A 16263-nucleotide genomic window follows, 5' to 3' on the forward strand; every position below is an offset into this window, starting at 1 on the left:
AAAAGATCTCAGATAGGAATAAGCCTAAGAATCATAGAGATAAGAATTCCCATTAACTACAATTTCTACCAGTCAGAAGAAAATCTCTCTCTCTCACACACACAGAGGTTACTTCCAGAGTCACAAAACAGTATGCAATAATATTCAATATAACATCACAGTTGGTGAAAGAAAATTTCAGTCCTGAGATGGCAATGTGGCATAAATGCCTATATGCAGGACTGGCATTACAAAGCTAGACTTGGTACCAGCTCTCTGCTGAACACCCATGAGATTATCAACATATCATGAGACTGTTCCAAATCTCAGGCTCCTCAAAACACAAATTTCCTCAGGTGAACTTCCTCATTATAAATTGTGAGAATTAAACAGAAAACTCTAAGTGGAAGTATATTGAATAGCAAACTCAGAGCAATAGTAAACTGCTTTCTGTATCTTTAACAGTTACCACCTGGAGCGGGAAAACAGGAAGAGACAAGTTATACTTCAGATGTCCCCACGGGCCAGTGGCATCTCTGTTCTTCCCCCAGCTTAGTGAAGTCCTGCTTGCACTGCCTAAGATACACTAGTACCATCCCAACAGAACCCTTCTTTAATTACGTTAGTGGGAGGCAGGTTCTGTCACTGATAAGTAAGAGAGTCCTAATTCACGTTGCTCAATCTCTCAGTCATGTCTGACTCTTGTGCAACACCATGGAGCAGGCTGGGGAAGAGGTTCCTGATAAGTCACCACCAGAAATGCAGAAGCAGAGTGGAAGAGCTGGAGGAATGCAGCCAGGCTCCAGGCTCCTCTGTCCATGGGATGTTTCAGGCAAGAATACTGGAGTGGGTTGCCATTCCCTTCTCCAGGGGATCTTCCTGACCCTGAGATCAATCCTGAGTCTCTTGCATCTCCTGCAAGCAGATTCTTTACCACGAGCAACACCTGGGAAGCCCAAATTCACATTATAAGTAAGAGTCAATTCCTTCATTCCTCTTTGACTGTATAATCCCTCCAAACAAAAACAGATGGTCACAATGGACTAAGAGAAGGGACAAAACAGTGACATGTATGGCCTTCTGGGCCAGAGAGTAAGAACACAGTCCCTGTGGACGTGTGGGATTCTTTACCATCTGAACCACCGGGGAAGCCCCCTGCTGACTCCTCCTGCATGGTGCCCACAGCTGAAGCTCTCATGATGGACAAGCTCTCTGAACAGTGAGGCAGGAGTGAGGTGATAACAATGACGGCAAAATAAGGACCATGACAGGGACCACTACATCACCCCGGCCACACTGATGACAACAGGCCAGGCACTGCTCGGAGTGTGCGCTTAATCCGCAAGCCAACTCTACGAGGGAGGCGCCATTTGTATTCCCCACATCATAAACAAAAAACTGAAGCTCAGAAATAGAGAACAAAGTGTTCAGTTTGGGACAGCATTTCTTTTAAACGGTGTTAGGAAAAAAAAAAAAAAGGAACTAATTCAAGAAAAGAGGCCAGGCACTGCACGGAGTGTGTGCTTAATCTGCAAGCCAACTCTATGAGCAAGGCACCATGTGTATTCCCCATGTTATAAACAAAAAAACTAAAGCTCAGAAATAGAGAACAAAGTGTTCAGTTTGGGACAGCATTTCTTTTAAATGGTGTTAGGAAAAAAAAAAAGGAAGTAATTCAAGAAAAGAGACAGAGAGTTATTAGTACTGTATGACATTAGGGAAACCAAGGCGGCCAAGAGTCAATGAAACTGCCCATAATGCCTCTACCTTCTCACTGCCAACCAGTTTTCACGTCTGGCATGCTACTAATTCTCACAGAAGTCTCAAGTCAGCATTTTGCTCAATATAAGATATGTACATTACTCCATGTAAAACAGATAACCAACAATTACCTACTTTATAGCACAGGGTAAACAGTATACTATACTTTGTAACAATCTGTAAGGGAAAGGAATCTAAAGAATAGATATATATGTATAATTGAATCACTTTGCCGTACACCTGAGACTAACACAACACTGTAAGTCAACTATACTAATAAAGAAGAAGGGGGAGAGAGAGAAAGGAAAGAAGGAAAAAGGAAAGACCCTCTTCAGTCCTTATTCAAGAAGGTGCAGCACTTGCTTCTGCTGACCATGTTCTCCTCCTCGAAACACTGCCTTCCAGCAAATGTTCCAGCAAGGTTATCACTTGCCCCAGCAAGTCAGAGGTTTCATTCCTCCAACTCTTCCACTCTGCTTCTGCCTTTCTGGTGGTGTCTTATCGGAAACCTCTTCCCCAGCCTGCTCCTTAATTGCTGGCAACTCTGCTCAATCCTCACGCTCGCTCTAGGTGAGCTCAATCACCACTCGCTAATCCTCCCAAACGTATCTTCTGTCCAGATGGCTCTCCTGAGCTGTCGACCTCAACTCCAACATCTCTTAAATAAAACTCATCATTCTCCTCCCCAAACCTGCTTTCCCACTTACCTAAGTCAGTGAATGGGGTCACTTGATCCCAGCAAGTCATCCTCCCCTCCCCCTCTTCCTCAAAGTCAATCAATTACCAACTTCTTTTATTTACTGTCTCTAGAATGGGCTTCACCCCATTGCCACTGTTGCTCTGCTCGCATAGGCCTTATTTTCTCTTCCCTGGATTGCTGAAACAGCCCTTAGAGGAGTTGCCTTTCCCTTAGTCTTCACCTCCTCCTCTCTAAACTGTAAACTCAATGAGGTTAAGAATTGCCTGATTTATCACTGTATTCCAGTACTTGTCATAAGAGTAAGCATATGACAGGCAATAAATATTTGTTGAATCAATGAATGAAAAAATGAGCTCTAGTAGATGAGAGAGATGGAGACCCAATTGCAGATAACAAGTGATGAGGAAATACGTATTAGATATTATAACCTCCTGGCTTTAGCACCCCACAACAAAAAACAGTTCACACAAAATTCTCTTCTCAAAAGATAGCCTTATCAACCTGAATGCAAGAACCAAAAGAAATGTAGTTACAAGATGAAAGATATATGCATTCAGAGCTAACTTGAAAAATAATGTAATAAGATATATCTTGTGTTTAAAAAAAAAAAGGGAAGAGTCAGGTGAAGCAAGTATTTGTTCTTTAAACATCCTTACAATTACCTGGCAGGTTTTGAAAATAGCCTGCTTACAGAGGCAAGCAAAATGTTACCTATTCCCTTAGGTATCCCACTAGCTTCCTACCCAGAGCTGTCCTATGCAGCTCATGTTGGAATGCCACTATGAAAAAAAGCAGAGGAGTAAGAAGAGAATGTCAAAGAATAGTCACAGTTGCACAAGGCAAGAAATGTCTATGGTATAAAGCTGTATCCTCAAACTGTGAAAAATGTTCAATATTTAAGGTGAGATTCGACTATCGACTATCTGAATCTAAATTTAACATCCAGGGAACCTTGAATTAGTCATTTGGCTGGAAAACCCATTTTAGGAGCCAAGAAGCTGCCTTACTTGGTCACGAAACAAAGACACACACACAAGGTGGAAAATCAGTTTTGTTCTACTGCTTATCTGCTGAGACCTTAATATCACGTTCTGCGTTTCCCACGGACAGACAAAGGCAATAACCACAGAATATTTATTTCCCTACCTCCATGCTCTAAAAGACAAGAAAACACTAACCTCTGAGCTTAGGTTTTCTATGAAAAATTAAAAGAAACTGATCATTGATTATTTCATATCAAAGTGATCTTAGTTTTTACACTCCCATATCTCACATACACATTTTCATAATAAGCTTGGCTGAACTAGTATTTTTCATTTCAAACAGGACACAGATGCCATTTAATCTTCAAGGTTATCTAATACCTACTTCCAAGGGATGAAAATTAGTTTCACCACTTATTAACAACAATCTTCACATAAGAAGAAGTTACTATTTAAGGAGTGCTGACTAATTCTCCATCTGTGCTATGAAAAGAAGAGGGAAAAAACGATTAGCAATATAGGCTGGAACACACTGAAAATGAAAAGAGCTGGGTCCTGGCTCTAGTAACTTCCTTTCTGTGTCACTTCCCTACTTGTCAAGTCAGCCCCTGGCACCCAGTCTCTGAATTCTTAGTAGATGACCTCGAATGAACTTCTAACGTGTGGCAAATTACTGACTGAGATTAGAAAATAAACCCAGGCCCTCTTTCTTTGAATTAAAGTGTTAGTATCACTCTTTAAAAGCCTTTGCCAGGACAGTCTCCTCAACAAAAGGTGATGAGAAAACTGAGTAGTCACGTGCAAGAAAATGAAACTGAACCACTCTCTTAACACCCCCACACACACACAAATCAACTCAAAATGAATTACAGACTTGAACCTAGAACTGAAACCATGTAACTTACATGAAAGCACAGGGATGATGGCCTCAACATTAGTCTTAGCAATGACTCTTTGGATTTCACACCAAAAGCAAAATAAACAAGTGGAACAACATCAAATTAAAAGGTTCTGAACAAAGAAAGCCAGCAACAGAATGAAAAGCCCCCTATGAGTGGGAGAAAATATTTGCAAACCATATATCTGATAAAGGGTTAATATCCAATATATAAAGAACACACAATCCAATAACACAAAACACAATCCAATTAATGGGCACAGAAACTGAATAAGACTTACTTCCAAAGAAGACATACAAATGGCCAAAAGGTACACAAAACGGTGCTCTACATCACTAATCACCAGGGAAACGCAAATCAAGCCTACACGGAGGTCACCTCACACCTGATAGAAGGGCTATCATCAAAAAGACAAGAGACAGGATGGTGTGAGGAGCAAGGTTCAAGGGGAGGGGGACATACGGATACATATAACAGTTGGTTCACTTTGTTGTACAGTAGACATTAACACTATAAAGCAATTACACTCGAAAAATAAAATATAATTTTAAAAAAGAGATGACAAGTGTGGGGGAGAAAGTGGAATAAAGGGAACCGTTGTGCACTGAGGGGTGGGAAAGTAAACTGATGCAACCACTGTGAAAAACAGTATGGAGGCTTCTCAAAAAATTAAAAGTAGAACTGCCATATGACCCAGCAATCCCACTTCTGTATATATATCCCAAAGAAATGAAAACAGACTCTCAAAGAAATATCTGCACTCCCATGTTCATGCAGCATTATTCACAACAGCCCAGACACAGAAACAACCTAAATGCCCATCAGTCAATGAAAAGATAAAACACACACACACACACACACACACACACACAGTGGAATATTATTCGGCCATGAGAAAGGACATCCCATCATTTGCGACAATATGAAGTGGACCTTGAAGGTATGAGGCTAAGTAAAATAAGTCAGACAGAGAAAGACACACACTGTATGTGTTCACTCATATGTGGAAACTATAAAAGCCAAACTCAAAGGAATAGACCAGAGTGGTTAAAGAGGAGATGGTGGTCAAGGGGTATAAACTTTGAGTTATAAGACGAATAAGATCTGAGGAGCTAAAGTAAAGCATAGTGTTATAGTTAATACTGTATTATATACTTGAAAGTTGCTAAGAGAGTCGATCTTAAAGTTATCACCACCAAAAAAGAGATGGTAATTATGTGAGGTGATGCAGATGTTAGCTAATGGTGGTGATCATTGTGTAATATTTAAGTGTGTTAAATCAACATGTTGTACACCTTAAACCTACACAATGCTATCTGTCGATTACATCTCAATAAAGCTAGGAGGAAGAAAAGCCTTTCCCCCGTTTGAAAAATAATATATTGTCATAACAGAACATTGGAAAAATTATCCACAAATCCACTTCTTAAAGAAAAGTTATGATTTCATGTGTTTATTCTTATCACTTAGTCACATATTAGTCTTTAGTACAAGGATGTACAAGGTTTCTAGGGGAACTGTCTAGGTACCTAGGTCATCAGTCTGCATCTCAAGAGAGCCAATTAAAACTCATTTACTCTGTGGCGGCTGATCACACTTCTTAAGGAGTCCAGCTGTCGCTGAGAGGGCTGCCACTGATCACTGCAGGGAGCATGGGTGGGAGAAGGGATGTGTGGCCATGAATACCATTCTTCTGAGGAAGGACAAAATCGGGCCCAGGAAATGAGTTAGGACCACCATCCTTATGGAAGCCAGAAAGCAAACTTCCACGGCAGATAAGAGGCAACTTCTCTGAAATCCACCATCACCAACCAGCTTTGTGAACTGACAAGTGATTGCGGCTCTCACATTTGCTTGGGCAAATCTGAGATTCATAACAATGCCCCTGCCTGTGATGAGGCCAACAGTGAGCCTCACTCAGGTGAGGCGCCAGATGGCAGGCTGCTCTGCAAAGCATAAATGTTACAAAACTGCAGAACTCCATGATGTCTCTGATGTTATAAAGAGTGCTCTCAAATTTTAGCATACGTACAGTCGTCTAAAGTAGAGACTCCTGTGGGCCCTGCACTGAGGGATTCCAATTTAATCATTTCTCCACCATGGGGAGAATTTGCATTTCTAAATCTCAAGTGACAGCAGTATTGCTGATCCTTAGACCCCACTATGTGTACTGCTGCGAAATTTTTTTAATAGAAAAATTGCTTACTCTTGTTTAAAAATTACCTTCTTTGCATTTTTCTTATCTATTCATTCATTAAACTTCCTGGGCATTTAGTATGTGCCCAGCCCTAAGTCAGGCTGCAAACAGAAAGTGAACCCCCCTTTTATAAACTTACATCTCAATCTGACTAGAGAACATAATGAGAATATGGGCCAGGAGCTAGAGGAGCCCAGAAAATAGGAAATACAGCCTAAGAAACACACAAAGGTACTTTAATCACATCTGACCTCACTCCTAAACATCACCAAGGGAAGAATTTCATTTGACCCAAGTCTGTTTTTGTGTGTTTTTGCTACAAGAAAGAGTCAGTGCCAGTTTAAGTGTGGAGTATGTCTATATTAAGACACCAACAAGCAAGAAGAAAATGACAAGATCTAAGGCAGTCCCTACCATCCGCCAAATAGGGAAGTGGCATTGATGCTGCATGAAAGCTGACACCTAAGTAACATTATCAATAATCTGAAATGTACACTTTATCCATCATTTCCTTAAACTGACTCAATCTCTAATTGAACTTCCTAGGAGAAGGCAATGGCACCCCACTCCAGTACTCTTGCCTGGAAAATCCCATGGACGGAGGAGCCTGGGAGGCTGCAGTCCATGGGGTCGCTAAGAGTCAGATATGACTGAGCGACTTCACTTTCACTTTTCACTTTTATGCATTGGAGAAGGAAATGGCAACCCACTCCAGTGTTCTTGCCTGGAGAATCCCAGGGGTGGGGTCGCACAGAGTCGGACATGACTGAAGTGACTTAGCAGTAGCAATAGTATGCAAAACAAGAGAAATCAAAAGCCAATGTTTTGCTTTTACCCTGACAAATGCAAAACAAAAATTTAAGAAAAGTTCAACACTGAGTAAGACCTCTGGCCCATTCAGCCAAGCACCCTTTCTCCAGGGGCTATAACCAAAGGACAACATAAAATAGGAAGGACAGCTGTCCAACCACACGTTTACCGAAGAGCTATAAATATACCCATAACACGGGTAATGTTATTAATTCACCTGATATGTCAAGGAGATCTCATCAATGAATTTAAGCCTTATAAGAAAGTATGTGGATTTGGGACCAGTATACTACCTTTCATGGTAATAAGCTGTATATTTCAGTTAACAAACAGTATAATAAGTCCCATAGGTAAAGAAGCAGTTCTTTTCATTTGTTCTAAAAATATTTCAGTTAGGCTGCAGGGAATTACATTCCAGTTGAGGAACAGTGGGATTTTTTCTGTATGTCTCTGGTCATCTTATTCATACCCTTCAGTGTTTAACAGTGGGTGTATTTAGAGCATATTCTCACTGATATGTGTAATCAGAAGTACAGATTTAATCAAATGGAATCATAATCACTGAAGTTAAATTTACTTGCTTCCCGCTTGCTTGGATTTGAATTAACCACTCATCCAAATTACATCGAAGCCCTCCCTGATTTCAAGCAAGTCCAAGTGCTACATACAGTGCTTGGGAATGGCTACAAGAAGCCACCAGGACAAACACCTGATCTTGCTTCAAAGCTGCTCTTAAACAATTTTTCTGTAAAATAAAGTGGCCAATTTCACCAAATCCTGTATTTTGGATATTTCACTTCAGTTCAGTTGCTCAGTCGTGTCCAACTCTTTGCAACCCCATGAACCGCAGCATACCAGGCCTTCAGATATTTTGAAGAAGAGAACCAATAGAGAAAGAAGAGATGAAAGGAAATGTTACTTATTTGAAAAATATATGCCTGACTTTAGCCACAGATATAAAGAAATCGTGAGAAATATTTCGCTTCTCTTTCCAGGACCACAAAACTAACCTTGGGACTTGAGCCTTTAGATGTCTCAGAGATAAAACCACTTTTTAAGACTGGCCTATTAAAACAGTATGCGCTTATTTCAAGTTCTGGACTCTGAATTTTTAAAATATTTGAAGGTATATTTTTCCAACTTTTACAGCAATAATTCAGTGTATCTCCACAAATCTATATCCTGTGTAGACTGAGAAATCAGGAGGGAAAAAAAGTTTTAGGAAATGAGGCAAATACCAACTACGAAGAAAAACATAACTATAAAGCAGATAAGTAAATGTTGCAATTATTTAGCCAGCATTCATCTCACACTGACAATCCATTACATGGCAGATACTTACGGGGCAGAAATGAAAAAGGTATACAGTTGATTACAATACAATGTAATACGTGCTACAGATGTTTAAAAGTAGCATGGCCACTCCTTCAGATACCAGATCTCTCAAAATCATAAATACTAAAACTGTACTAGAAGAAAGTTTGGAAAATTTTCTGACACAAAACCCAGACCCTTTAAAAATAAAATATTAATAAATACAATCTCATAAAAATAAAAACAATGTATACAATCAGACATCATAAAGTCAAGAGAGAAAGCAACTGGTGGAAAATTACAATATAAATTCCAAAGAACTAATTTTCTTGATATATAAAGAGTTCCTTCAAATCAATAAGGCAAACATAATAGAAAAATGGGTGTTCACAGAAAAGGACATAAAACACGATTTGACCACTGTATTACTGAAAATTTCAATATTTAAATAAGTCTACTTTTAGGAAAGGATAATGAACCATCCTGCACCTATCACCCTGATTCAACAATTATCATTTAACATTAATCTTGTTTTAGCTATCACTACACACACCCTCAACCCAGATTATTTTGAAGTAATATATCCAGATATAACATAAATACCATAACAAAAAGTTTATCACACAAAGAGCAAGTTTAATCTCATTCAAATTTTCTCTAAAAAATACAAATCGAAACCACCTTGAAAATACAATTTTTCACTGATCAGACTGACAAAGATAAAAATGTTCATAGTACAATTTGTTTACTAGGAAATACAGGACCTCTCAAACATTACTGATGACCTGAAAACTTGGTATTATCTCCAAGAAAAGTACACTTGGCAATAATGATCAAATCTAATCAACCATAAAACTCTCATCAGCCAGCAAAAAAAAAACTGAAAATGGCACATCAAGAATTGGATGCTCTCCTTCTCACATTTTATATGTCAATGTCAAGGTAACTGCACAACTAGAATAACTAGTAGTAACTAGAAGTAGGTGCTATCAAATGAGTGGAGATAGCATAAAAAAGTAGAAGCTGCCTTACTTATTTAAAACATACATACTATATACCCTGATGCCTACTGACCCAGACCAGATTGCATTCCCATGGGTATATGCTCTTAGGACACGTTTGCTCTTCCTCCATGGCACTTAAACACAATTTGTAATAATACAGTTATCTAAGGATTCTCTGATTAATGCCCTTCTTCCCCTCTAGACTTTTAAACTCCATAAGGATGGGGATCATTCATATGTGTTTCATATTTTAGGACAGTTCCTGGTCTATGACAGACATTCAATGTAAATGGAATTCATTGTCTCATTCAAAAAATATTTATTATGGGTCTGGTGGACACTGTGCCTACATTCTAAAGATATGGTACTGAACAAGGCAAAAGCATTCTCTCTGCTCTTGAAGATTCCATTCCAGGAACAGTCAAGAAAATCACACATATACACACACACATCACAAAAAGCAACTTAATGAACATGATCCAGCTGGTCTACAAACAGGTATTGTATTTTTCCACACTAATACCTCTGATCAGAATTTCCATTTGTAATGATTTCTTTCTTTCTTTTTTAATATTTATTTTTATTTATTTACTTGGCTGTGCTAGGTCTTAGCTGTGGCATGTGGGATCTACTTCCTGGCCAGGGATCGAACCCAGGCCTCCTGCTTTAGGACCACAGAGTCTTAGTCACTGGACCCCCAGGGAAGTCCTATAATACTTTCTTTTTATTTAAATAACCTGTGTGACACTGTAAATTAATTCTTAAATATTGAGTTTAGTTTTCACATTAACTTAACAGCTGCAAAATTGGGGGAGGGGGACCCACAACCTCACTATCCAAACACAACTATTTTTAGCATTAAAGCATATTTCTCTCCCATTTTTCCCATGAATCTTTCCTCAATACCACAGTGAGCACAGAATATGCAATGTTCTCTTTTTATATCAGACACTTAATCTTCCCTCATTCATAACAGAGATGAAGGTACAGGGCAGAATGATCTTCCAAAAGGGGAACAGGTCTCCCTGGCAGTCATGGCATCCGCCTGCCCGACCAGCAGTCTTACCAAGGTGGAAGGATTCTTGAGCACCTCCCCATCCTGCTTTCACTTTTAAATAGGATCATTTTCAAATGAGTCGAGTGGTTGTTACAACAGGCCAATCCTTCTCTTTTCCCAGTTCTTCTCTCTTCCATATTCTTGACAAGCTATAACAGCTTTGAGAAGATTTTGTTTCTTCACTGTATTCCTCATGCTTTTCTTGCTGTTGTTTAGTTGCTAAGTCGTGTCCAATTCTTTGTGACCCCATAGACTGTAGCCCACCAGGCTCCTCTGTCCATGGGATTTCCCAGGCAAGAATATTGAGGTGGGTTGTCATTACCTTCTCCATGGGACCTTTCTAAGCCAGGGATAAAACCTGTGTCTCCTGCATTGGCAGGCAGGTTCTTTACCACTGCACCACCAGGGACTTATTTGCTAAATAATAAAGAAACTCATCCAGCTTTTTTGAAACAAAAATGACAGGAAATGTTCATGAGCTAGATTTTGGAAAAGAACCAATAACTAAACTAGGCAGTGGGACTTGAAGAAATTGATTCTGAGCTGCACAGGCTGCAGGCCACACCAACCATCTGAAACTGAAGATACCACCTGGCTTCTGAGGAAATTATGGGTAGCAGGTAGTTCTGGGAGATTTTAAAGCACATGTTATCCTAACGTCTATCAAGTTGGTGACAACAGTAGTTGAATATTTTCCTTTCATAGTAAACAGAGGTTTTAAGACACTAGAAAATGGATAGAAGGACAAAATATTTCTCCTATAAATAGACAATAGATAGGTTGGGGGTCAAGAATAAAATAAAATAAAAAGTGAGGGACCTGGTAATTTTTGAAATTGGCTGTCAAAGTATTCTGGCTCTGCAGAAAGTGAAAGCAAAAAAGAATTCACTCATCTGGCTCCCACTACTTTTCTAGACAAATAGCACACAACATTAATTCACTTTACATAAAGACAAATGAAAACAGGCCTGCAATGCATCACAACCAGAAAATATTTAAGATGATGCTGCTGAGCAATGAAACTTCTAGGAAAAGTTATATTCTGGTACCTAGCCTCAGAGTAGCATTTATATGCTAACGACTGGAACAAGTAGGGACTGATGGAGAGAAGAATTTTGTGGAAGAAGGATTCATGGTTCTTTTGCCTCTGCTCCATCTTCCTTTAAGGAAAATAAACTCTTGCCCCTTTAGGATAAGATTCCTTGAAGGGTAAAAGAGAATAATAATAATGCAAACTATTGAGACTTGGCTTCTCTCTAAAATAGTATCACTGACACCTCCCACTACAGTTTAACACGAAGTACCATGCAAGCTTCAAGAATCATCTGCCAACATCCTCTCTAAAATTCTAGACCTCTAGAAGCAACAGTGCCATCACTTTGGAATGAAGTTTCCCAGGTAATTAATTCTTGGAGTTTTATAGCATTTGTTGGCACATAGCCACTACAGACTTGCTCCAAATTATCAGTTATTTGGAAAATCAACCCAAGAATTTAGTCTTTGACTTTCAAAAAGAATGGTTGAATCAAAACATTTGCTTTCTCTGTGCCATTGTATAATAAAGAGTTTTGGCCCCAAATTTCAGGTTCGTAGACTTTGTAAAATGGAGATCATGTTATAGGCATGAAATTGAGACAAACAGCTTGTTCGCATGCCAGTGTCCAATATATTCTGCCCACAAAAGCCTCTAAAATACTGACAAAACACGAAACTTGAAGGGAAAAAACCCTCCTGCTGACTCATTCTTCACAGAGAAACATTTATTATTTCCTAGGGCAGTATGCTCAATTTCCACTTCTATTGCTGTAATTTCAACTTGTGAATTTTGGAAGGGGCTGAGGGAAGGGAAGCAGAAGAGATCAAAATCCTAGGAAAGATGCATTGCTTTTAAGGGGACTGTAATGAGAACTGCAGAAAAGTTATTGATCCATGCCCTTTTCCTTTTATTTCCAGTATATATTATAGTTGCGCTATTTCCCCATGAAAGTTCAGTGTTTTCATCCAGGGACTTGCAGCAACAGGGTAAATAGCAAATCAGAATTCTGGAGGGTTCATTAGTAAGGAGGTAAAAAGCCTTCAGGAAAATCCAGGCTCCGGGCAAAGAAAAAAGACAAGCACAGTTCAATCTGGAACCATTCCCAGCTTCTCTGGACCACAGCGTGAAAGATCAATGAACATGAAAGTTGACAAAGGAACCAAAAATAAACAAACTTATGTATTCATACACAACGAATGCATGGAATGGTACTGACTGGCACTACTCTAACAAACTATAACCATATATCCTCATCAAACAAGACTTAGCCTGTAAGACAGGTATTAATGGATTGGCCAAAAAGTTCACTTGGATTTTCCCATAACATCTTATGAAACAACGAAAGAACTTTTTGACCAACCCAGCATTTTCCTCAGTTACAGAACTGAAATTCAAAGTCAAGTCTGCTCAACTCCAAAATCCATGCTTTTCCAAACATGTGCTTTGACATACTCCATGGCAGAAGAGAGGTAGAAAATGCTTTCTTTACCAATCGCACTTTAGAATGAAGCTTACAAGAGAATTAATTTTTAAGTTCCAAATTGGGAAAGGAGTATGTCAAGGCTGTATATTGTCACCCTGCTTATTTAACTTATATGCAGAGTACAGCATGAGAAACGCTGTGCTGGATGAAGCACAAGCTGGAATCAAGACTGCCAGGAGAAATATCAATAACCTCAGATATGTAGATGACAACACACTTTTCATAGAAAGTGAAGAACTAAAGAGTCTTTTGATGTAAGTCAAAGAGCAGAATGAAAAACTTAGCTTAAAACTCAACATTCAGAAAACTAAGGTCATGGCATCTGGTCACATCACTTTATGGCAAATAGATGGGGAAACAGTGGAAACAGTGGCAGATTTTATTTTCTTGGGCTCCAAAATCACTGCAGATGGTGACTGCAGCCATGATATTAAAAGACGCTTGCTCCTTGGAAGAAAAGTTATGACCAACCTAGACAGCATATTAAAAAGCACAGACACACTTTGCCAACAAAGTACGTCTAATCAAAGCTATGATTTTTCCAGTAGTCATGTGTGGACATGAGAGTTGGACTATAAAGAAAGCTGAGCACCGAAGAATTGATGCTTTTGAACTGTGGTATTAGAGAAGACTCTTGAGAGTCCCGTGGACTGCAAGGAGATCCAACCAGTCCATCCTAAAGGAAATCAGTCCTGAATATTCACTGGAAGGACTGATGCTGAAGCTGAAACTCCAATAGTTTGGGCACCTGATGCGAAGAACTGACTCACTGGAAAAGACCCTGATACTGGGAAAGACTGAAGGCAGGAGGAGAAGGGGAAGACAGAGGATGATATGGTTGGATGGCATCACCGCCTCAATAGACCTGAGTTTGAGCAAGCTCTGAGAGTTGGTGAAGGACAAGGAAGCCTGGCAAGCTGCAGTCCATGGGGTTGCAAAGAATCGGACATGGCTGAGCAACTGAACTGGAATGAATGTGTAATTAAAATCAGTGTTATTTAGAAAATCCAAAGAATATAAAAAACCTAAGTAGAATACATCAATTTCTTCAAAAATTTAAAGTACATCTGGGGGACTCCACACTAAGTAAGCTATTATTTCTCTTTAAATTTGCTTATCTTCTTTCTAAAGTTTTTAAAGTCCAAAGTACAGAGAGTAGAACTGCCTTCACAACACGCTAGCCTGATTATGATACTGCCTGGAACACACAGTCCAGCACCTCCCAGGAACTCATATTATTTGAGCAACTCAGAAGAAATGCCTACTTTGCCCTCTGTTCTCAGATAAAATAGTAGTTTCCATTGGCCTTTCCCCCTCTGAAGGCAAATTCTTGCCTCACCCATATCTGGTGCCCATGGAAGGCTGAGGAATAGAATAGAGAAGCAGGAGGGACAGAGACCCACGTAGAGTGAATCTTGGATTTTCTAGGAAAGCCTCGATTGGAGAAATATTTTCCCATCATCAGACGACTCTAGAGTATTAAGCTTTAAGCCCAGTGTATGACAGTCAAGAGAGTCAGAATCAGAGGATGATTTCGGTTTTCCCCCATGAAACAAGAATTATGAAATCCAAACTTTATTAGTTATTCTAACTACATAAAGGAATTCCTGAGACTGATTTGCCTATTGGCAAATATAGTACGACCACACATTGAAGGAGAAAGCACAGGACAGAGGAAAGACCAAGGACTTGCACTCAACTCCAAGACTAGCCACTTGTTCTGGGACCTTGAGCTAATTTCTTCATCTCTGAACCCCCAGTTTCCTTAACTGTAAAATGTGGATACTAAGTGAGTAGCTCAAAAAGTTGTAATGAAAATTAAATAAGGCAATACATAAATTTCCCTGAATACAGTTTAGTGCTTAAGAAATATTCAATAACTGCTACTTTCTTACATTTGAGTATGGACAACTCAACTACATCCAATACCAGCTGAGCTATGCTCATTCAAGCTGTTTTCACCAATCTGAGGTTGTATGGTCCACAGCATCCAAAGTTCAAGAGATAACATCAACTTGGTACGATATATACAATGGAGTATTACTCATCCATAAGAATGAAATAATGCTATTTGCAGCAACATGGACAGACCTAGAGAGAGTCATATTGAATGAAGTAAGTCAGATGGGGAAATATCTTTTGACATCCCTTATATGTGGAATCTAAAAAGAAATGATACAAATGAATTTACTTATGAAACAGAAACAGACTCACAGACTTTGAGAAGGAGCATCTGGTTGCCAGAGGGGGAAAGGCTGGGGGAAGGGATAGTTAAGGTGTGTGGGATGGAGACAAGTACACACTGCTATATTTAAAATGAATAACCAACAAGGACCTACTGTATCACACAGGGAACTCTGCTCAATGTTATGCGGCAGCCTAGATGGAAGGGGGGCTTGGGGGAGAGTGGATACATATATTAATATAAGTATGGCTGAGTCCCTTTGTTGTTCACCTAAAATGACCACAATATTATTTGTTAATTAGGTATACTCCCCAGTACAAAATAAAGTTTTTGAGAAAAAAAAAGAAATAACATCAACAAAGAGCCGAACATGACTTAGTGACTAAACAACAAAGATACATATAATACTTACCACTCCCTACCCTTCAAAAGGTATAGTAAATACAATTAGCAAAAACCTACCTTGGTTGGTTCTCAGCCGTGAGGTTCTCTCCCCTCTGATAGTCACTGTCGGCCACCTGGGTTGTAGACCTCTTCACAATTTGCTTAAGTTCCTGCTCCAAGCGTTCTGTGATTGCCTTCACTGTCTCTGGGATCTTCTTCAGTTTGGCCAGCCCCTTGATGAGGATGCCCATAAAGAGGGTGCTGTTCTCCTCTGGATCCAACTCCAAATCCTCCTTGATGTCCTGGAGGTTTAAATCCTTCACTGCTATAAAAAAAAAAAAAGAAAGAAAAGAAAAATCAATCAGTAGCCACAGACTGCATAACCACATCCAAAACTAGCATGGGTCTGAATAGATACATATATACATAGGGTTGAGTACCTTTTGTTGTTCACCTGAAACTACCAAACTG

General features: G+C 39.4%; 1 protein-coding gene across 1 annotated transcript in view; it reads right to left on the reverse strand.

Annotated features, from left to right (window-relative positions):
• Window positions 1-16263, reverse strand: part of EXOC4 (exocyst complex component 4) — an 814875-nt gene that overhangs the window by 714975 nt on the left and 83637 nt on the right. The window contains exon 6 of the mRNA XM_070465647.1: window positions 15871-16117. Within this exon, the coding sequence (XP_070321748.1) occupies window positions 15871-16117 (247 nt within the window). The remainder of the gene's footprint in view (window positions 1-15870; window positions 16118-16263) is intronic.

The sequence above is a fragment of the Odocoileus virginianus genome, chromosome 1, assembly GCF_023699985.2.
Source record: "Odocoileus virginianus isolate 20LAN1187 ecotype Illinois chromosome 1, Ovbor_1.2, whole genome shotgun sequence".
NCBI classification, from domain to species: Eukaryota; Metazoa; Chordata; class Mammalia; order Artiodactyla; family Cervidae; genus Odocoileus; species Odocoileus virginianus.